Source organism: Molothrus aeneus, chromosome Z, assembly GCF_037042795.1.
Source record: "Molothrus aeneus isolate 106 chromosome Z, BPBGC_Maene_1.0, whole genome shotgun sequence".
In the NCBI taxonomy this organism is placed as follows: Eukaryota; Metazoa; Chordata; class Aves; order Passeriformes; family Icteridae; genus Molothrus; species Molothrus aeneus.
The window spans coordinates 12,126,829-12,151,541 of NC_089680.1; the positions used below are offsets into that span (position 1 = coordinate 12,126,829).

The 24,713-nt window shown below is 36.0% G+C and overlaps 1 protein-coding gene across 1 annotated transcript in view; it reads right to left on the bottom strand.

Moving 5' to 3' along the window:
* The window catches only part of RICTOR (RPTOR independent companion of MTOR complex 2), a 75,878-nt gene that overhangs the window by 40,483 nt on the left and 10,682 nt on the right, over positions 1-24,713 (bottom strand). Inside the window, exons 3-9 of the mRNA XM_066568647.1 lie at positions 17,461-17,558; positions 9,080-9,144; positions 6,824-6,955; positions 5,815-5,878; positions 1,881-2,007; positions 852-1,021; positions 532-599 (exon numbers count right to left, since the gene is read on the bottom strand). Coding sequence (XP_066424744.1) covers positions 532-599; positions 852-1,021; positions 1,881-2,007; positions 5,815-5,878; positions 6,824-6,955; positions 9,080-9,144; positions 17,461-17,558 — 724 coding nt within the window. The remainder of the gene's footprint in view (positions 1-531; positions 600-851; positions 1,022-1,880; positions 2,008-5,814; positions 5,879-6,823; positions 6,956-9,079; positions 9,145-17,460; positions 17,559-24,713) is intronic.

Here is a 24,713-nt window from a genome sequence, read left to right on the forward strand (position 1 = left end):
TGAAGAACTCAGTAAATGCCTTTACAGTGTCCAGAGCTTTAGGAGGTATATAAGCTTTTGTAACTCAGCTTGGAATACCTGCAAAAAACCTCAAGGCTTTATCCAGCTGAGTGCTAGAAATTCAAGGCAGCAGGACCTCTCTGGACAACATATTCTAACTCTTGACCAGCCTCATATATAAAATCATCCCCACTGCCCCTAATACCAAGTTGAAAAATTTCTTGCTTCAATTTGTCTCTGTTGCTTCCTGTCCCCCTCCTTACACCACCATGAAGGGCCCTGGCTATATCATCTTGAAAGCATTTTCATAGGTAGTAAAAAGGCTGCTATTCAGCAGAGGGAGTGCCTCAACCTTCTCCTCTCTAGGCTAAACAAGCCCTTTTAAATCTTAAATTCTTAACAGTATTTTAGAAAACTGTACTCTGGCCTACAAAATTCAACTTCTAGAAATTTAGTATTTGGAAGGAAGTACAGCTCAATTCCAATGCTATGAACATAACTGATGGCACAAGTAGCAGCACTAACACTTACTTGAGTTGTCCTTCTGCTGTGTCTGGATTATGCCTGTAGTGAAAATCTGTGTAAGGGGCTAAAATTCGCTAAACAAAAGAAAGACACGCATTATTTTCACATGAAAATACAGTTAAGTCGCTAGTGTCCTTTCCTCAGTCCCACTCCAAACTGTTGCATTATTTCTGCTTCATAAGTCTCAGGCTTTTAGCCTAAAACATTTTATCTTTTATCTTAGACACTGTGCGCTAACACACAGGAAATCTGAGACAAAAGTAAAACATTTTAATGAGTAATAAAGTGTTTAATTTCTGTCACTAAACAAATAAAACTGTACTAACCTCTAATTCTACATCTGCTCGCACATACTGTCGGGTCTTTGGATGATTAATGAGGTGCAAAACTGTAGTTATCAGAGCCTCATTTATTCGGCTTAGCTGACAGTCAATCACATTTTTCAAGATGGTACTTAAACCACCCCGAAGAGCCACCACCTCAGGATTCTGAAGAGCTAGATAAAGGAAAACAGGTAATTTTGGCCAGTGATCTAAGATAAAACATTTCATGGTATATGACAATCTCGTCATCTCTAGTGTGGGTATCTTATTTATCCTGAACACTGCTGAGGCACATGTAGAGCTTTTCATGGAACTAGCTGACACTGGTAATGAATGGTGATTTTGGATTCATTTATCATACACAAAAATACTGGTCACTCAGTCTCCAATTGGGCCATTTCCCAGTTTAACTCCCAACCAAGTTCCCATATAGCAGTTTCTGGATTTTCCCATGAAGAGTGTTCACACTTCACTGAACCAACATAGATAAAATATTTATACTGAGATAAGAGTAACATTTTGTTTATTTCTTTAAAACAGAAACTTTAATCCTGTAAACAAATTACTGAATTATTTCCCACTGATTGATTTTGAAAACCTTTAAAAAATAGCAGCCAAATGAAAGTTTAGGGAGTTAGTATAAACCACTGTCCTGATAACTACAGTACCCACTCCAAAATTTTTTTAAAATGAGGATATTTTGCACTTCTCTGAACTCTTCTAAATTTGTAAGCATCTTGTGTATGGAAATCTCTCTATTTCAAATTCTTTACTTTAAGAAACTCCAACTGCAGTAGAGAAATGTTTTTAAGGCAAACCAAAACTGTCAAGTCTTGAAGGAAAAGATGAAAACCTGAAACCTTTGCCTATGATACATAAATAGCTTTTAAGTCATTTTGGTTTATATCATACAAATAACTAAAATCCATTAAACTGTTGATAGGAACACTTAACATCTAATTCCTTATTAAACAAGTACTGTGAACAACAACCATGTCAAAACTGAACACTAATTAAGAAAAATTATCTTACCTAGCTCACAGATAATGGCTATACATGCGCGAACCATTCTGTCTCTTTCTTGAAGGCCATCATTTCCAACTGCTATCAAAGAATTAGTAATAGAACTGGGGAACAATGAAGCGTTCACAGTGATCATCTGCCAAAAAGGAAAGAAAAAGTCTTCTGGTTTCTTTACATTTCTCTAAATACACTTACATATTCACCTCAATACACTTACATATTCACAGCTAGACAGACCAGTCTGCCTATTACTTGATTGTATCTGGTGAATCTTCACAACTATTTATTTTGCTCTTGAATTTTTTTTCAATTTCAATTTGTTTGTCAATTTACTTTACCATTCTCTTTGTGTTTCAGTTTTTTGTTTTTATATTTTATCTTAATATGAAAGAATTTAAAAGATGTTTTTTGCAGTGACAATTAGGACTACCTTCATCATAGGATTTTTTTTCCCAAAAATATCTTGACAACATTATCCAATGTGTCCAGTATGCCAAAATATTGACAACATTATCCAATGACACAGAATCAACTACAAACTCATCTACTATTAAGGACATTTTGCACTACAGAAAGCCTCAGCTGTTAGTTTGAGATACTCAGAATTCACACCAGATTAAGGAGCAAGATGCATTAAAAGCTAAAGAAAACCATTCCTGAACAACCAATACACCAACTCTTGACTGTCCCTCAAGTGAGCCTTTGATTACAAAGGCTGAGCAACTGTTCACATTTTTTTAATTTATGAAAATTAAATAGACATATCCTGCTGGAACAAGAAGATCACTAAACTAATGTATTACTAAGGAGGAAGCAGGTTTTTGTCTGACTGCCTAAAAAGGGAACAGTGAAATGTTTTATAGCCCACTCAGCCATGTCACCTTTTTTCTCTACAAAAATGAGACATTAAAAATATTCAATATCCATCAAGCACCAAAAAAATTAAAACTAGTTTCCCATGCTTTTGCTTATCTTTTTTGTTTTCAACAAAACCAGGCTTATCTTTGTAATTCTTCCAAAAATATTTTGTCCTATATCCACTTTACGTCTCCCTTTGATGTGTTGTAGGTATCTGTACAAAGACGATTAGTTTTTTACCTTTTTTTTGCAGAGATGTTAAAATGAGAGGGGATCAACAATTATGACCAAAATACTGAAAGAGTTTTAACAAATCTATCTTTAAATACATGTTTTTGAGAAGCTTCTTGTTATACATAATGTTAATGCCAATGAAACAGGAAGTTTTAAGATAGGACTTTAAAGAGAAAACAAATTCTCTCCCACCCACACAGTCTTTCACTTCTACACTGGAAGAAGAAAAAAGAATAAGCAATAGAATAGGTGCACCAATCCACTCTAGAAATTGCAACTTGTTTGCTACTGATATTGACATGGGACTTCCTGTGAGGACACAAGCTGCTCTGCTTCACTGTCTTCTTTGCTTTGCACGGAAGAGAAGGAAAGGTTTCTTGTAACACTCAATTCTAAACACATCAGTAGAATAAACAATTTTTCCCATTTACTTTGTATCTGTTCGTTGTATTAAAATGCAGTTCTAAAGACCAAGGACAGGTAAAGGAAAGCTACTTTTAAGTAGCTACAATAAAATAAGTAATAGAGAGTATGAATTTGGTCTTTTAAGACTCCTTTAGGAAAGAGGAAGAAAGAACATGGCTCATATTGCATCTAACCCTGACTTCTGCTTTAAAAAGAAAACACCCGGACCATAAAATTTAAAAGAAATGTGTTACTGACTTCTATCAGATATAAAAACGCTTCCGGAAGCAACTTCATGACATCCTTTTCATGGCTTAAGATATTACTAAATTGTAAGACTTTTGCCCGTAAATGTAGAGGTGATTACAGTCAAAACAGGCAGTGAGCACTCAGACTTCAAAAACTATTTGAGATCAAGTTTAAAAAGTTAGATTTTTTTAAATCTACATACACCATTTAAACCTAATATTTTTAAAACAAAGTTTACAATTGCCTGTTCTAAATTCATAAAGAAGTATTACTATTTTATATTTTGTTGTTCTTCTCTATGAAAAGAAAGAAAAGAGAAGGTTTTAATTTTAATGTATGCAATTCTTACAGACATTTTTACTACCTAAGAGGAGATTAAAGAGCCACATCTTGAAATTGAAAACAATAGTTCTGTGATACTGGCAAAACCCAATTCAGTTTCACAGTTAATTATCTTCTGAACAAGTTTGTTAGCTTGTTTTTTCATTTTTTGCACCATTTATTCTTTCCTTTTAGTCATTTATATTATAGGGTCCTATTCCTAATCTTTTAGCAATCCAGGCATCAAATCACTAAATCTGAGACACTGAGGGAGATGAAGACAGAAGGAGAAGAAGGGCAAGAGCAAGGTAACAAAAAGACAGTGTGAAAATACAGATTATGCTATTCAGGAAGCACAGTATTCCTTGTGAGAGAATTTCTTGAGTATTGACTGCTCTATGCCAATGCATGCTTAACTGCTGTGGCCTAGACAGCACATGAGGAAGCTGTTAACTTTAGTGGTAGCAGGCTGGGTGGCTTTTTGTTGGTCTGACACTGTCTTTTAAGAAAACAATGTTATAGGTAAGTAGCAAAAGATGCTAGAAAAGGCTTTCCATCAACACAGTTCTCAGCATCAAGGAACCACAAGTGTGGCTGCACAGCCTGTGTGCTTGATGCACACACCTGGTGCACACCAATATTCTTGCACCACGACAAAGAAAAAAAACCCACCAAGGGTCAGCTGTATGATTTATTTGATGTTTCTCTTTGACCATAATTTTTTTCAGATCAAGCTGATGAATTTGTTTCTCTTGCTGTCTCTTCTTTCATGCAAGACAGAAGTTTTTGTTCAAGTAGAAAATGCTCAAAAAAGCCCAGAAATAATGAGGACAAATTTCTGACCCAAATAAAACCGATTATGGATGTGCTTCTATCCTATGATGAGTCTACACTGAAGCTCTTCTTTCAAAGTAGATTCACAAAAAACTTTTATAATAAAAGTGCAACTTCCTTAAGGACCTGTTCCTTCATACTGGGGCTTTTTTGTTTGTTTTTGTCTTGTTTGGGTTTGGAGGCAGATGTCTTTAATACTTAAAAACTCTTCTTTTTGGCACAATTGTTAATCAAGTACATTGTATCTCCTGTGAGACAGAAAATATATTCAGATAGATTTAAAACACAAAAAGAGATTTAACACAGACAGTACTCCTGGGGAACCATTCTTCAACTACTTCAAGCTTTACTCCAGTCTTCGGTAGTTTCTATAAGAATATGAGAACAATAAAGAACAGCAAAGTCCAGCACAAAGGCAGGATATTATGTTTCCCGAGTACATTTAGTACGTCTATATGCCAATTTTTCTAGGATGAACTTAAAAATGCAGCAACCATACTTTTAAATCTCACATCCATGGATGCACAGTACAGTAACCATCACAGACTAAACACATTTCATTGAGTATCTGAGACAAAATCCTGTGGACAGCATCAACTGCTACCAACAAAGCAGTAAGGCTATAAGCATTCCTTGAATGATCACTTCAGTGACAATTTGTCTCAGATATTGCATGGCAGAAAATCTCCCAATCTCTGATTCACAGATGTTTAAACAAACTATACAATGAAGTAGTCATAATTTCAATATTGAAACTTAATGTTGTTTTTATGCCCTTGCATTCACTCTTTGGTAAGTGTTTCCCAAACCTTGTCCAGTAAGCATGATTTTTCTAGCACACTTGAGATTCTAAATGGTAAAATTGTAAAACCAAAACAACTCTCTTCACTACATTTTTCTGTCTTTTAAATTATCAGCTTTATTACATGATAAAGGTAAAGCAAGGTATTAGAGACTGGGAAAAAGCACTGTTGATGGAGACAGCCAGGAGTCAGCACAATTGAGTGGCACAGCAGATACAACCATACATAGGAAATTTTACCTTTCTGACTAATCGAAGTGCTTGTGTTCTTTCTACTTCATTACTCTGCTGTATGTCAATGCACCTAAAGTAAGTTAAAGAAACACATTTTGTAACTTTCACCTTAATGGGTAATACCTCATCTTAATATTTATGCACATGAGTACAAAAGAAAAATAATTGACTTATGGTTTAAAAACTACACTTTTCAGCAAATATACTCATTATGATACATCAGTTAGGTTTGTTTTATATTTTCTCCGCTATTTTCATTACAACTAAGTCACTAAAATGCTCTCAAATATAAAATGGCAAAGCATAATGCTTCAACAACAGCTGCATTTGTCATTTGCAAATGAGACCACACCAAATATTTCTAATGTTTCACATCAACACACCTTGAGTGTTTCAGAGTTTGAAATCAGAAAAGTCCTTTTGCTCCAAAAAAGTTGAACAGCACACTGTTCAGCACACTAAAATTACATGTGTATATTTATAAACAGAAATGAAAGTCACACACATCTGTACCAGCATATTAAATAAAAAAAATTTCATTACAGGAAGCACTAGAAATGCTATTATTTATATCTATTCATTATGCTGATTGTATTATCTCACTGTTGGTTTGCCCTTTGGTATTTTTCTGTTGTGTCACTGATTATATTTAGACTGCAAATTCTTGGACATCAACTATTACAGCAATGTGATAACACAAAGAATCAAACAATTCCCATACAAAAACTCAAGACATGAAAATTATTAATATTTCAACCATATTAATTAATAGTTAATGGCATTTATGACTAGAAGTAGAAATTATTTGGATACTTGTAATGTATCATATATTAGGACAGAATTTTATTTGGATTAACTAGTTTGATGAAATACTCTGTTGAAGCAAAAAGGATTTTTTAAAACTATTCAATAAAACCATAAGAGACTACGGAAACACTTCTCTCCTGTATCAACCATGTAAAGGTAAGTGATTTAAAACTTTACAACTTGCAACAAGAAGAAAGAGAAAAATTACCTGGCTATCAAATAATCCACTTTCAACTTTAGCACCTTCTGGAGAATACTGGAGTCTCGAATGAGATAGCGGAGGGCTCGCAATCCTGCTGCTCGCACCTCTTTTGCTTCATTTAGTAAAGCTAACCTCAGACTATAATGAAGAAAACAAGAGGGACAAACAACTATTAGGCAGCAGGTAAGACTTCACCATCTGACATGCAGATACAACTCACTCATTTAAGACAAAAAGTAGGATTTTTAAAAATAAACGTTCTGAACTAATTTTCTGACTTTCACATCTTCTCATGCGCAACCTAGAAGGCAAGCTCTCATCCTGGTCAGCAGATGTAGACAATATATTAATCTTAAAAAGCCACAAATGAGTTTTTCCCCCAATTAACAGCTTATACATCCTTGAAACGACACAGAATGAAAACCTGTACACAAGTTATTTGACAAAAGAGCTGACCATAATTCTAGTCCAAGAAAATTAAGAGGTAGAATAAGGCATGTAAGAAGAAATGAGATATGGAAGAACTCTAGAAATTGAATTAGAAAGCATGAGGTGGCACACTGTCCTTTTGAAGGCCCTCAACACATTCGTCCCTCTTCCTCAACAACAAGCAGGGTGGGGTGGGAATCCTCAACCTCCCAATGACACTTTCTAAGAGGATTTTTCACTGGACATCTAAGATCATAAATACTTCATCCACTGAGACTGAATTTCTACTTCTAAAAAGGTTTGGGTTTTTTTTTTCCTTATTCTAGGGTTGTCCTACATGGTAATCAGCTACTCCAAGGCAAAATATCTTCAGAGTCTTTTGGTGAATACCTGGCCAGGGTAAGTCACTGTAACAGGGGCCTACTCCCAGGTGATACATAGACAAAGTAGGCTGCCATACCATTTGCAAAAAAGATGAACTGATTATTACTTTCAGCACCAAATAGGGACTTGTTTCAAAACCATCTTTCCTGTAATATGAATATGCTACCCACATTGCTTTGGATGCAGGACAGAGCTGGATTTCTGGGCTTGCAAAACTGGACACGGGACTGCTGACTCATGTCCAGCCCCTCATCCAGCAGGACCCCCAAGTCCTTCTCAGCAAGGCTGCTCTCAATCAGTTCAAGCCCAGCCTGCACTGATACTGAGTGTATTCCTGATATCACAGATCTTTGAGTACAACTCCTGGCCCTGCACAGCACAGTCCCAGGGATCACACCACGAGCCTGAGAGCATTGTCCAAACACTTCTTGAACTCTGCCAGGCTACCTAGGGAGCCTGTTCTGCTACCCAACCACCCTCTGGGTAAAGAACCTTTTTCTGATACCTGACCTAAACTTCCCTTAACACAACTTCAGGCCATTCCCTTGGGTCCTCTCACTGGTCAATGGAAAGACCAGATCAGAGGCTTCTCCTCCTCTTCCCCTGTGAGGAAGCTGTAGACCAGTTAATGAACTGAAACCACTACAAAGGAAAAGACTATCAAGAGATTCAACACTCAAAAGCAAAATCTGCCAAAAAGAGATGTGTCACTGTCTTTAGGTATGCAATGAAAACATACATCTAGTCAAAAAGATAGAGACATCAGTTTTAGCTGAGAAAACAATTACACAAAGTTTCCCAACATTTTGCTCAAAGAGCAATTAGCTTTCCTAACCTTTTCTGCTTAAGTGAGATCTAAATTGAAAGAACACAGAAATGCATTAAATATTAGATCTTTGCTTTTGTCACCAGTGCTGGTCTTCAAGACAAATTTAAAAACTTCTGTGTGCAAATAAGCATGTAGTTACATCTGACAGTCAAAATGGCCAAAAAACAGACAGAAATTCCACTTAAAAGAATATACACAGGACATGTAGTAGCAAGGCAAGTAGAGCTTCATGGACATATACACACCAGTACAACATAAAATACTGATCTTTAAATCTCCAGTCTTTATCAAGAGTATCCTCTGTATTTTGTAGATGTACATTTTTATTACAAGTGCTTTCTACAACTACTGAAATACTTAGAGGTACTTTTACATCTTGGAGGAATATAATGAAGAAATCTACACTTCTGACTTGGAGGGTTTGTCACTGTTTGCCTAATAGTGAGAAATATATTTCTGATTTTACTCATTAAAATATTTGCAGGTTATATACTTGCATTATGAAGCTTCAAACATATTATAAATACAAAATACTAGTTCAAAAGTATAAATGAAGTTTATTTAATTGGACCAAAACAACTGAAGTTCACTAGGATTGCCTAGTGCTCTTTACTACTTACCATATAATGATGCTGTCATAGGTAAAACCCAACTTTTCTTCAGCATGGCCAGTATTACAAAGAAGCTGAAAATAAGATAAAATACCTATTATTTATAGGTATCCAAAAATAACCATGAAGAATTACAGATTTTGGGAAATGCTTTCAAAAAAATCTGTGAAATTTAATTTGTAGCAAGGGAGAGAACACCAGCTTCAGACTTCCCTGAAAATTTCTGTGATACGTATTGTGCTCCTATACACACCAGATACAGAGACTCACCTGTGGATTTCCATACCAAAACAAGGTTGCACCGTGTGTAAGCTGTGTACTGGTCGTTCCATTTTACTGGTTAAATTACAACAGGTAATTTGAGCAGAGAGCAAAAATGAGTGAAGTCAAAGCAAATCTGCAGGGGCTCTGGTAAGAGTTTTGAAACAAAGACTGACACTGATGTTTCACTGTCATGTTTTGTCACAATAGCACAGAAATACAAAAAAATCAGAAGGCATTTCAAGTGTCCTGTAACTGACATTTGGTCTTGGCCTGCCACCCATCCTACAGAATTTGTACCTCTGAAAAATCAGAGCAAAGTTTGAATTAATGCACACAAAAAGACAGCCATAAACTGTCACAAACTGGACACTTCAGCCATATGTAGTCACTGTGAACAAAGAAGATTTACAAGCACAGTTTTAAAGTCCAAAACCAGGCTTAAAAGGAGCAACCTAGGTTGCCAATGTTTTAGCCTCTTGAGGAAAGGAAAACAATCTCTTCTGTAAGAAGAGCTGATGCTGTTCTTTTCAAGAACAGCAAAGAAATTCCTAGTAATCGCACTATCCCTGGCTAAAATTATAAAATATGATCATGCCCAAATCCCAAAGCACTTCTCTAAGCACTTCCAAAAACTCAAGTGACTAATACTGATTGCAATAGCTTTGCACTTTGTCCTCCGTTTTCAAAACAGGCATGTGTTCAGTTCTAAGTCAGCGCAGCATTAAGTTTCTCCTAGTGAGGAATTCAGGAAGTATTTGTGCTAACTAGTCATTACCTCTGTTCTGAAAATACTGTGATATATCAAATCCTGTGACACATTCTTTATGTGTATTTACTGCTAACAATAAGAAATTTATAATAAACAACACAAACAACCAAATCAAGGCTATTGTAAGTTAAAGTATTTAGTATGTTCCGTGCTTCAGTTCTACTGTTCACTTCCATCTGAAAAAATGAGATATTGACAGAAACTCCTCTTTTAAGTAAACCAACAAGTAGAAATTAATTCAGTGATCACATTATGCCTTACAAAATAGTCTTTCAAGAAAAATATTTAGTGAAATAAAGAGGGAAGTTTTTACATAACTTTTTTTACCACCTTTCAAGTTTCAGTGATAATAAAACTAGACAATTGATGCACTAACTGATTATGACAGTATGTCACTTCCTAACATCAATCTATTTTTATGCCATGTGGTTGGACTGCCTAAGGCCACCACTGCTGCTTTAGCATTTCTATTGACATCTTATGAACTGTAAAAATTGGCTGGCAGAGTGTAAGCAAAACAGTGAGAGAAGATAGTGAGTAAAAACAATTCATTGTTCAGTTGCAGACAATTACATCAATAGCTGTTTAGGCTAATCATTTATACATCTAAACCTTTCCCCAGCATTCCACCCCAGACACAAATGAGAAATCCTAACTTAACACAGCAGATTGTCCTCAACAGCCTATTTTTCCTACTTTAAAAAAACCCATAGAATTCTGATGAAGGAAAAACCCATTTTTTAGAAAGCTGCTATAGTGTGCCCTAGTGCATTAGTGAAGCTAGTCTCCTATCACACATTTACCATTGGTTTGCATCTTGAGCAGTCCTGAGATTAAACTGAAGCATTTCTTTCAGGAACCCATCTAATTTGCTGCACTGCTAAAAAACATTCAGTTCACTGAACCAGTTCTAGTCTGGTTGTCACTCTCACCAAATATATACAGTGGTTACTAGCTCCTCAATACCAACTGTTTTCAACTATGTATGTGCTTCCACTGCACACATCTTCACTGATGCTGAAAAGAACTTGACCTTATCTTGAAATTCAAACAGTCATGTAACCTGACAAGTTCAAACTTTCATCAAGTTTAACTGCTGTTTAGATATAAATTTCTGAATTTGACAGCAATAATTATAGAAATGTTTGATGTGCATGCAGCTGAAATACTTCTCCCACAAAAAAAGAGAAGAGCTACTAGTTTATTCTCCTTTTAATGGGACACCAGTACTTATGTATTAGCCTTCCGTGTAATTTATATATGTTCCATACAGAAAAGGCCTAAAATGTTGGACAGCAAGATCAGAATTCAAATATGTTTCAGTGACTTGAAAGGTGTGCCCCAACCCTGTAAAAAGATTTAACTAAATAGTAGGAAAAGCGTATCATATCCTTCAGGGTACCACATATTAACAGACACAAGAAAGAAAGTAGGCCAACAGGGAAACAGAATATGTCCAGAAATTCACATTCAGAATGCTAATTTAAAAGAAAAAAGAAAACAAATTTTATCTTTGGAAATACTAATAGGACTGCTTTATGCTTCAGATTAAAGGACTTCTTCCATTATACCGGTTGCTCTCAAAACTGCAAGAACAAAATTTTGTGTGCCATATTTTAAGAGCAAAGTGGAAAACGTGTAACAGAAAAATAGACAAGCCAGGTAGAAAATCCACCCATGAAGGCTGAGCCATTTGCTTTATTTAACCTAGGGAAAGGAAAAAACAAGCTGGCTGGTAAGGCTGGATTTCTGTAAGTTTGAAAGGGGGAAAAATAGTAATGGAAGATGCTATAAAGAACAGACTCTGTTCAGCTGCTTCCAATTCCTTGGGTATTTGCTATGTTATAAATGTCTGTCCTTAAATATACTAAAAAATGTCATTGCTTTCTTCTCATTTCACCTTCAAACAACATTAAGTAAATCAATGATTCTGGCCCAAATGCACTGGTATTTCTAGATGGCTGAAATCCTGACAAAGTCAAGTAACTCTCATATGTTTGCCTGTAAGATTTAACAATTAACATATATACCATGATAGCATAACTCAGTAGACAAGCAGTACCAAAATATTAAAATCTATCATTGGCTATACATTGACATAGTTCATAAAAATGGCAATGGATTATAATACCTGGAATTATGAAACTATTTATACATTGATACTATTTATATTTTCCATATATAGATCTTACTTATAACAAGTATACATTTTTAAATACACACAATAAACTTTATATATTTTTATATCAAAATATATAAAGTGTACAAACAAAACCAAACAGAGTATACTTTGTGAATTAAACCTGCAAGTGAGTCCACTTCAAAATTAGTATTTGTGGTCAAATACACAGTGACTGGGCAAAGCAAAGACTCTCTGAGAATAAGATTAAATATTAGGACAAAATTGTAAGTACACTAGGCCAGACAGTGACTAACTTACAGTGAAGGTTTCTTTCATGTTTACTGTCAGCTATGAGTTCTTCATACTACTCAGATGAGTCACAGCAATATGAGTAACATATCAACATGTCTTGGAAACAGTAGCTCAGAACAACAAAACCATAGGAGGTCAACAACATGCACAAATGGAGTGCACATTTGAGACCATTCCAGTTTATACTTAGCAGAATAGCCAGAGCTTTTTTTTTACTAGGTAAAAATATTATATTATTCTGTGCATTCAGGATGTAACTATTGCATTATAACTTTGGAAATACAGTTTGAGCCACCACTGGTAATATTTAAGCAAATACTACTAGTCTTAAGAGAAGCCCCTACTGAAACTGTGGACTCTGGAGTTAGACATATTTGTTTCACAGCTGAATGTTTCTAAGTACATGTTCTGTTCCTATCTGCTACATCACTGTGAGATTTCACGTTTTGTCAGTGGTTTATCTACTTGGATGAATGTTACAGTCAGGCAATACATTCAGTCTCAGATAACCTGGGTTTTGCAAAAGACAGAGACTCTAAAATGACAGGCTGTGAATCAGACATAATCGTGAAAGTCTCTCTCATATCCAAGCCACTCAATCCATATCATCCTAGTGAAAGTCAGCAGCACAGCCAAAAGCTAACAGATACATAGGGCAGAATAATAGAGCTTCATTAAATAATGACAACTAGTTTCAACAGATTGAAAACATAATTTTCCATATCACTATATTACTGATACTGTTCCATTCCTAAATTTATATCTAAAATGAATTGCTTGATTTTGTCCTTTAAGAAGTTCCTTTCTTTTTGAAAGAAAACATAAATTCATACAATATCTCTGGATTTCTTTTTCAGCTTGTTATTAAAATACTCTTTTAGTTTTACAAAGGTATGAAAGATCTCTCAGAAGCTTCCAGTGAGATAAACCTTCTATAAGAGAGGATTATAAATAAATACTTCAAATCACAAAGATATTTTCCGCTAGGTAAATGCAATTGTACAGTTTCTTCAGGTTTTCGATGATTTATCTCATTGTTTCACATAGGGGTGGGGAAAACCCAAAAGATGTAACCATGATGTTTTGGTACTAATCGGCAGAAGCTGGGGAACTTCAAGGTGCTTGCCTTATGTAGGCGGCCATATAAATTAGACATGGGTAATCCTACTCAGCTTACTGAAGCTAAATGCATATACCAATGTTATGAACTGCTGTGATATTTGAAAGTGTCACTGACCATTTATTGGAGGTCAAATTCTCAAACAGTTTTCAGGTCAGAACACAGCTTAAATAGAGTGGCTTGAAAGGAATATTGATTGAGGCAGTACTTCATAAAAGCTTTTGCCCACAAAACTGCAGCTTCATTTACTAGGTGACAAGAAGCACAGGAGGAGTGTGCTCTCATTAAAAGCAGATAAAATTTCTAAGTCTGCTGCTGCTGCTGCAATTCAGAACTAAACATACCTTTCCATAGCCTGTGCATCACCAGACTGGGAATGCTAATTTCCTGGAACAGAAAATTTAAGACCACCTGTCAAGCAAGAACAACTCATGTTCTGCAGACAAAGGGTGAAGAACTCGAACACTAATGACTTAGCTACTAAGGAGTACTAGCAAAAACTTGATAAATGAAATGCAAGTTTTTGTAAAATATCACGTATAAAGAATACTTTGCACAGTAATAATGGGTGCAGTGGAAACCTGAACACAACCAGTTAACATTTCTCTTAAAGGGAAGTAGCAATGAAACAGGAGTTACAGCACCTAAGCACACAAGTTTCATGTAAAGCATCTGCTTCACTGTCTCATTCTTGCAGATGAACTAGTAGACTAGAAATCAACTCCTGTTGGCTTCTGATCACCATTATCTTAAAAAAAAAAATTAAAGTACTTCTACATAAAAACCTGAAGTCTAGTTCAGTACTAGTTCAGTAATTTTAAAAGAATGATTATGTTCCTGCTCCTTAAAAAAAGGGAGGTAAGGGGAACAGATCTCACCTTAAAAATCCAGTCCAGTTTCAAATAAAGAAATCTAAACATAACATACCTCAGATATCCTGAAAATAATACAAAACTTGGTGTCTACTATGATCCTTGACAGGAAACTCCACATTTGGAGTAAATTATGTTACTTGTTTCCATGTCATAAAAACATTTTGCTTTCCCTCACTGAAGAACTAAAACACTAAGATTCACACTCTTTGAAGGAAAAATGTGAGGTAATTGGGAACAATTGCTTAGACTAGTTCAGATGTTTTCTTTCAAGTATATTAATATTTCTAGCAGGAGAATAACAGATGCTATATTATTTTATCTGAAATACATTATAAAAATGTTCAAAGGTCCTTTCCCTGTCCATAATACAAATATTGCAGATAACAAGTAGCTCTTTAAAAATGGACCATAAAATGCAACAATTTATAAACAAATCAATTTCATATTCACTAATTCCAAGACAGGATACAAACATCCTCAGCCCTTAGCATATCAATCTTACTCACACTCCTGTCTCACAAAGAAGGAACCGAGACTATACCAACTCATCGTAGAAGAACAGAGTGCAAAAAGGAAATAAAACCATCTCACCAAGCTCCAGGCTTTCACTTTTAACCACTGGAATGAAAACCACAGAATTGTTCCAACCACAAGGCAGACAATACAGTACAACTTGCAACTTTTATTCTATTCTCATGGCTGCGTTTACAGGTCAAACAAAAATAGGAAGAGTTTTTAAAATCAAAATAGTAAGCAATACATATTCCAGGGAGATGAATATAAGAACGAGTGTTCAATATTAAATTGAGTAGTATGATTCCCTCATACATATTGATTCTGATTTAGAATCAAAATCAGGTTATGAACTACAGTCTCTGTCTCCACACAACATTTTTAATTTTATTACGTTGCTTTACACTCGTAATTTCCTGCCAGTCTTGAGTGCAATTTATGAAAACCATCCTTACATTTCTGTAAGTATGTTCCATTTTGAACACTGGGTTTAACAGTGTTCAAACAGTTAAATAACAGTTAAATAACCTTCAATTACTATGCAATCTCTCAAAACTACCTTGTAAAAAGAAAATTTGGTTCATCTTTTATTACAATATGCATATTTATTAATTTAACACAGTTATGGATGATTTTAACCTGATTTTATATCTGATTTTCAATAGCAAAATTGACCCTGTTTTAAGATCCCTAGTTCAAATATTGACTTTTCAGTACAAACTGTGCATCTACAAACATAATCCAGCTATTTAATTTTAAAGCAACTAGAGAGTTTGGAAGCATTCACATTTCAAAGTTTCCAGATTATCAAAAAAAAGAAACCAAGCTATGCATCAGACTTTTCTAGCAGAATAAAGGGCATTCTTGCAACACATTTTGGAATCCCATTGAAAACAGCAGCATTCTGTCAATGGCTGATGTCTGACAGACACAAGCAATAGCCCAAGGAAGAGATCTCAGTGTGAAGTTCAGTTCCTTAGCGAATGAACCTCTTAGCGAACGTTCCTACACATGTTCTGAACCAATCCAGAAAATTTAGAACTTACAGATTTGCTATTAATGCAGTAGAAGACAAATTAATTTGTTACTGTGATTTTGTTCTCAGTAGTCACCGTCCTGTTAAGCGAATCTCAAACATTACCACTGAAGTGGTCAATCTCCCAAGGAGTGCCTTTAACAGCCAAGATGCCTGTTTCAAAGATTATCATGCAGGTTTGTCCTTCTTGTATCAACTGGTTCCCCACACCTTCCCTTGAGTATTCACTCTTTCACTTAAGATTGACTCAAAAATGTCAAATAGACTCTTGGCAGTCTTACTTAATTCTTTGTAACAAACTTATCTGCAAGCATAATTTAAACCTTACTTTATTCCTTACATTCTCCTCTACTGTGTTATTTCTTGGCTGCTGCTGGTTGCAGGGTCCATCCTCAGTCACAGAAAATCAGTTTTCCTTTTCAGGTGTATTGCCCTCTATCAGAAAGGTGTACAACACACTCCATTCCTCTATCAGTCTATCAATCTGGGTAAGGCCCACACCGAAGCTTCAGTGTCTCCTGCCTCACTGACTGCAATGCATGTTTCCCTTGCACTGAAAAATTGAACACTGGTCCAACCACAACCACCACATGCCCTACAATGAACACCTTCTCCCTAACTCCCTGACCACCTCCCATGAGTCATCTTAGCTTCTCTCCACAGGTTTCTCTTTTACCCAAAAAATGCTACTTCTTGTCCTTCTGAACATCTTTCACAGTTTTTTTTTGGCAGCTTACACCCTCATGCTGCATTAAGTTTTTAATTCTTGCCTCATCAGTTCACAGTGACAGCTTCCAATACATCTGTTGTATTTTAAGTGCATACCTGCCACAGGTCCATGATTTGGAAGAAGAATATCAAAAATCACCAACACAAGACATATTCCAGAAATGGACCATTTAAATCTTTTTCACTATGGAAACTGCACTGAAAGTTGAAGTTCCTATTCTAGTAGTGTTCAAAACATTGCATATAATGTACATTGATACAATCCTCCCCCCTCATGATACTCAATCAGTTAACATTCAGATAGTATGGCATTTTACATTTTTTATTTTAATTCTACACATCAAGAGCAAATCTTTGGCTTGAGTTATGCAACTTAACCCATTAACTTGGGATCAAGATACTTCCATCTTCTAAGCACTAAAATATTACAAAAATTCATCCAGCAGGACAGATATGCAAACTTCAGCATAACTCTGCATTCACATATTTGCTTGTCTTTATTTGTTACCTTCCTTTCCCACAGTATGTAGACTTCAAGTACTGTTCTGTAATATGAAGCAATTTCATTAACATCCCAGCCAATGTCTGAGTAAATATGAAACATTTTACCTGTACAATTACTTGTTCTATGACATTATTTGAGCTCTTACCTTAGTAAAATTATTCAAGTGACCTAGTTTTCTCATATTTGACACGCCCTGTAATTTGGCCACATTTTGGAGAATCTCTCTCATATTATCACAAGGATCTGCAAAAGAAAAGAGGGTATTAGCAGATACAGTAAAAGAAAAATAAAAAAGAAGAAAAATCTAAACATGCATTCAATATGCATTTATACTCATATTTAAAATAAGTACTCTCCTGGTCTCAGTTAGTGATGCAGAGCATTTTTGTTCCAAGAAGCATCTGTCTGATTTATGTCAGGGACCAAAACCATGCATACCTGAGTTCTGTAGAACAAATACTAAAGGCCACACTCTTACTTCAAAGCAGATTTTAATCAGTATCTTAGATTTGCAGTTGACAAAGAAATCCATTTAGTGCCTGAAATGGCAATCCTTACATGTTGTAAGTGAACAACTTAACTGTTAATCCCCTTGTAATTTAAAGATGAAGTAAGCTCAAAAACAGAAGTTAAACTGTAGCATGTTACTGGCACCCCTCAGCACTCCTTTTTTCTCCTCCAGACAAAAAGTTGGTGGGATTTTGGAAAGATGAGACCTCTTTTCTGCTCTCTACATTAATTGCTCTCCACAATGATGCTTTAAATAGAGGGCTAGGCCTTTCCAGTGACTTGGTAAGTGAACTACAAGGCAAACAAAAGCCTTAAGAATGTCATCTTCTTTCTTCTTAAGAAGAATCCCAACAAAAACAGATGAACAAAAAAAATGCCACCCAGAAAACACTATTCACACACCAACTGATGATCCTGCATTCTGCTAGAAAACAAAGAACAGGCACCATGATGAGAAGAGACACTCTTGTGTCACTTTTAGAATTAAGGTTGGAATTGAGGCAGAGTGGAACAAGCTGCACTGAGGCTGGGCCCAGGGAGCTGCACAGGGAGCTACTGTAACAGACACTGCAGTAAGTTCTGTACCTGATGGTATTGCGGCAGGGCAGTTTTTAAAAGGGACCAATGTGACGCAGGATTCGCATGGAGTTTTAGATTAGACATAGATTTAGGATAGGTATCAGCAGTTTGAGAAAAATGAAAAACCAAGGCTTTCCTGAAGATGTAAAAACTACAGATAGAAATATATCACCAAAAAGAAGAAATAACTGCATTTCATAAAATGAAGTCTTTAGAACAAGTCTGACATCTAATAAGCAGCAAGTAGAGAGCTTTTGTGCACACTAACTTCAGTAGGAAAAACTTGCCTCCTACTACAAAACTGAACAGCTGCAGCTGAGTTTGTGCCATATACAGAACCTTTTACATTCCTGTTACTTGTAAAAGTGTGTTTCTACTATTCATAATGGAAAGGAAATCAAGCATTGGAGATGTAAAGAATGCATCAGCTTCACTACCTCTCTACAAACCATGCTTTTACATCACTTCCTGTACTTTAAAAATTTAAACAGATTTAGAAAAGCAAACATAAGTAGCAATCTTACTAGGATATATCCAGAATGTGCTTGGACAGACACTACCTGTATTTGCACCGTCACCAGGAATCAAGACATTATTTAAAATTATGACACTTACAGGTAGGAACCCCAATCAAAGTGTACAAACCTGCTAACCCACTGTGGTTAATGAAGATTTTGTCTATTAGCCGATGAAATCAACTACCATCAGCTTGATTAGCTGCTAGATGCATACTCAAGGGTAAGGTAAGCAACTGTATTTCATTATAAAACACTATGGTGTTTTATAATGAAACTTTAGCACATGTAGAGACCTGCTACTGTCACATCCTATAATCCTGGTAATTTTCAAATAAAGGATCAGTGAGATTTTGGAAAGATAAGCCAAGTCTTAAACGTGGGCATCAATTTCTATTAGCACCAGCTTGATGTGTAAGATCCCTTACTGCAGATCTACTCAGAACATACGCAAAGTCAACTATCAGACACACAAGCTACCTTGCACCGCTGTGCAGTATGCACAGTAAAGCCAGGGATCTAATAACTTTCAATGTAAATTGGAATATGTGTATGGACCTCTTTGCATCCCTAGGAAAAAAGAAAAAAAAATTTTATGATTACAGAAATTAGAGACAGTGAGAATCTTACTGGATCTATACCAGGTTTGGGATTCCTCTGCACAATTTGCTTTTCCAGGGCTTAACTCAGTTTAGGTGGTTTGCAATAGCATAAAACATAAAATAATGGAATGGTTTTTGAAAAGGACCTTAAGATCACCTAGTTCCAGCCCCCTTGCCGTGGGCAGGGAATCTTTCACTAAACCAGGTTGCTCAGAGCCCCATCTAACCTGCTCTTGAACACTTTCAGGGATGGGGCTCAGTGAAACAAGTAGACTGGATTAGTTAATGGCACTAGCAATAGTTTATATCATAAACTTACTTTCAAGAGAATGTAACAGGAGAGGAAGATAGCTTCCTCATAATCTGATTTCTTTGAAAATGCAGTCTGGCTCACATCTATGCTTTTGCTTGCCTTGGGTAACGGGTGGGAATTTCCCTGGCTCGCAACAGTTTTGGACCTGTAGAATTCCCCATTACGCCACAAGAAAGATCCCAGGTAAGCAGTTTTAGAGCAACATAACTTTCCAAAATGACTGAAACTATGTTTTGATTTTGAAAGTGCAAATGGCTACATATGCACAATAAACCCCTACAAAAACTAAGCTCACTGTGCAGACAGGAAAGATCACAAGACTAGCCCAGAAAACCTCTCGTGCATTAGCAATGGACGTTCTAATTTGGCTATCTGATAAAGCTGCCATTAACTCGAAGTGCCTAACCTGTCCTGTGGAAAAAGGCAGTCAGTTTGCATGTGAAGAAATAAGGACACAACGATACTACAATTTCCCATATTAACAATTCTGTAGCAATGACAGTTCTATATAATAAGGCCACCTAAGAAAATGTACACTAAAACCACTTTCCTCTATTTTTGCATGAAAAACTGCAGCTACGTCAACTTTTTCCTCACCGTGTCCTCTTTCAATTGCGGAAAAACTCATTTTTAGAGACTGAAAAGTTTGAGTAAAGACAGGTTTGTGGTGCTTAGCAGGGCAGTCAGGTATTTCCCAGAAGCTTTATTAGCAGGTAAGTAATTTGAAGCAAACTAGGGTTTCAGAGCAAAAGCTACAAAACTGTGAGAAAACTGAGAACATGACAGACATTTCCACTACAGAACTGATAATATAAGTAGAGCAAGTTAGCTGTCTCACTCTTCAATCTTACCAAAACCAATACTGCTACAGAAAAACAAGACAGTAAAGAAATAAAGACCCTCTCATAGTATATTATCTCAGAAGGAACTAAAATAACAGAAGCCTTTTTGGTCAAATACTGTCAGGTGAAGTCTTGTTTTAAACTTCAGAAGAACCTTCTCACAAAAAGTATCCCATAAAAAATTTAACAAAATAACTGTGACATACTAACTTCAAGGAAAGACTATCTTTTTCCTTCTTCTGAAAATGCATCATACATTACAAAGAAGTAGAAAATTTATATTACTTAAGTATTACTCATTTTAGTAAAAGTAAAGCCAGTAAGGAAGGTAGGCAGGCCTAAGAAAACCTCATGTTACAGATGTAAGAGAATTTGAACAAACCAATGTGACTTCATAAGTAGCGATTCAGTCTTTCGCTAGTCTGTCCCTCACATTGAAATGGACTTGGAAATAGACTGAATACACCCTGGATTCTAAAAACTAAGCCATGTAGCTTTACTGTAATCACCGATCAGATCCAGCACTATTTATCTTCCTGTCACAAAATCTTACAAAGGCATTATAAAATACCAAGTAATGCAGAAATAGCAAAAAGCATAGCACAAAATCACAGACTGATTTTCCAAAGAAATATCGCAGCCTTAAGATTTCATTGTCAAGGTTAATAGTTCATCTTGGTGTTGACAAAGACTTTCTTTTTGTTGTCTGGTTTTCCCTTTGTTTCAGTTTGTCAGAGGTGGGTTTTTTGTTGTTTGTTTGTTTTGATTTGGTGGGAGGGTTGTGGAGGGAGAGGAAGGGGCTCCCGTTGCTGTTTCACAGATTCACAGAATATTCTAAATTGGAAGGGACCCACAAGAATCACTGACTAACTCTTTGGTAAATGGCTCATACAGGGATTGAACTCAAAACCCTGGTGTTATTAGCACAATGCTCTAGCCCACTACACTCATCAGTGTTGTATCTGTTGTTTTAAGGACCCCAGTTCATATCTGCTGCAGAGATTTCCTAGCTCTTACTCTCTAGCTCCTCCTGTTTTGTATCTACAACAAAAAAAAACCAAGAAGATAAGCTACTTATTAAGACCCCCTCAAAAGTATTTTCTTTCCTGACTCACTGCCTTTATTACTGATACACTGACTTTTATTGGGAGAAATTTCTTCATCCAAAGGGTTGTCAAGCACTGGAACAAGCTGCCCGCAGAAGTAGTTGAGTCACCACCCCTGGAGGTAATTAAAAAATGCACAGATGTGGCACTTAGGAACACAGTTTGGTGATGAACTTGGCAATGTCTGGTTTATGGTTGAACTCAATGATCAATCAAAATGATTCTACCATCTCCAGCTGGCCCACAGCAACCACCAAATATCTTCACATTCTTTCCCATGGTGCTTCTGAGGGTGCAGCTGTGCAAAATTGCTAAACTGATCTTCCAGATTTCATCTGCCAAAGGATGTGCGACTCCCTTCCCTTACTCTCCTTCCCTCTCCTGTCCCACTGTACAACACACCTTTCTCCTTTACACTACTTCAGCACCCATCTTCAAATTCACAACAAAATTATCCTGCCAAGTATCTCAGTAAAATCCTTTTCTTGTTCTTCTATGTTCATTCCCTCCTGAGTTACTGATTCAAACTGAATACTAAATTCTTACAAAACCCACTCAGAAGTAGCTGTGTCACTGAGCCATTCAGACGTAGAGTGGTGGAAGCAAGACATAACTGTTCCACATGACGCTCAGTGTAAAAAAGTCCCCCTTTTTTTTTTTTGCATGGACTTTACAATTGGCAAGTTGTCCCAATTATTGTACAGAGCCACTTTGCTCAAATGTCATCTAAAAACTTGTTGATACATATAAAAGTTGCAAGTCAGCCCACTTGTGTCCTGCAGCAAGAGCTTAGCTTGCTCATCAATATTCTTATTTTCTCTGTCTGCTTTTTGTTGGACAGCAAAAACTTTGAAGTAGCAGTAGTTGTTCTGTTTACTTCTGTTATACTAAACAGAGTTTTTCACCCACAATTCTTTGCACTAACACCCTGTACTTACAATTATAATCTTCAGCACAGAGCAAAGCCGGTGTTTTTAAAAACTCTAGCCTCAAGAACTCCGTGATTCTCTATGCCTAAAAGTAATTCACAGATGCTGTATATCAAAAATCTCCAATGTTGAGTTGCTGTTTGTTTTTAAACTCCCATGACCTTTTAAGGCTTGACTCATTTTTTCACCCCTTCAGGACCGTGACATTGTTTTTCCCCAGCGAGAACCATGATGCATTCTGACAGATCCCATTCTCCAGAGAGAAAGAACACGACAGAAGTCAGCTACTCTAGCTACACAAAACAGCTAGCACTCCATCTAATGCAGGGATGAAATAGGACCAGCAATAGCTATATTAGCACAAGTGACGACTTCTTTTCCCTGACAGATTTACCAGCATTGTTTGACCACATTCAGTATGCTAGAAGCACAATTCGCTGTTCTGTTTTGCACATGGCAATGAAAAAGGAAAAAAAAAAAGAATGGCAGGCTTTAGCACACAAATAATTCAGTAGCTCTGCAGTCAGCCATGAGTTGAACTGAGGAGTGTGTATTATATGCATCACTTGGTAGGTGCTAAAACAGTACACAGTACTGTAGACAGTAGCCAACGTGTATATATATTCAGTAACTCTCAAGTGAGAGAGTGATGTCACAAGAGCAGCTGATGTCACACCTACTAGAATCACAAGGCCAAAAAGTGAAATAAAAGATCAAATACTTCTAAATGCTTCCTTTAAAGAAGGAAGTTGTACTTCACTACAGTCAGTCATCTCACCATTAACATACATGAGAGGTCATCTTCCTCTTACTGAAAGAATCACAGTAATGATTGGATAATGGATCATTCTGATGATCTGGTGATCATCAACAGTAAGTCATTCTACCATTATCAAATTGTTGCTAAAAAATAAAAATCTTATGTAATTCTAAAAATCACTTATGTAATCTTCTTGATATTAAAGTATTCTTAATTTACATTTAATTCAAAAAGGTGGAAACTTCACAGAAAACCTGAGAATATGAAAGATGAGAAAGCTACATAAAAAAGCAAACTCTGCAACACAGATCACTCCTGCAGTATTTGAATTAACACATGAACTCTACTTTGCCAGATTCTAAAAAATTAGTGCACGAACACTTTACACTCCATGTGTGATTTTCAAAAACACAATAATACATATTTAGACTGAAGGTATGTCTCAATTTATAGTGTAAAACCTGTTTGTAGTATCACATTAATGTAGTTACATTGAAAAATGTACTGAATACTGAGCCAGATAGATATCCTCTATGATCACAGTAAAAGCCATAAATACTTTATAGTTAACACTTCAAGCCATAAATACTTCGTACTGTAAGTTTTGCCAAGTAAGACTTGAAAATCTTAGATTAAAAAAATTCACATGCATATCAAGTTTTAACAATTGAGGGTAACCCCTTAAAAAGTACCTATGACTAAGCGTGATTTCAGCAGAATGCACCTAGAGACTTATTTAGTTTGATTCCCATAGCTTTCATGGGGAAACCATACAAAGAGCACTTTATTTTGAATATAGGTAAGTTCCAGTAACTCATGTATGTGAAAACAGAAAGCAAACAAAAACTAAGAACTGAGACTATTTTCTCCCTTGCTGCTTAAGAAAGCTATGAATGTATGAAACTGGCTCACTAATATGGAAAAAAAACACACATTCTCTCTTTCATGGCAGTCAGCAAAGAAAGTCTCAAAACTATTCCTCTCCCTACATCACTCAGGTAAAAAACTCATATACAAAAATACCTACAAACTAGAAATCAGTGGAAAAGACAGTGTATTCAAGGTAGGATCTAGAAATTGCTAGAACTTCAGATAAACAGGAAACCAAGTATCAGGATTACTTTGGCACACACACGAGCTTCTGAAAAAATTGAGTAAAATTTAAATGCCTACTGTGATTGTACAGATTTCTCTTCTGCAGATGTGCACAAATGTTGTAAATTAAAGGACTTTTTTTTTTTC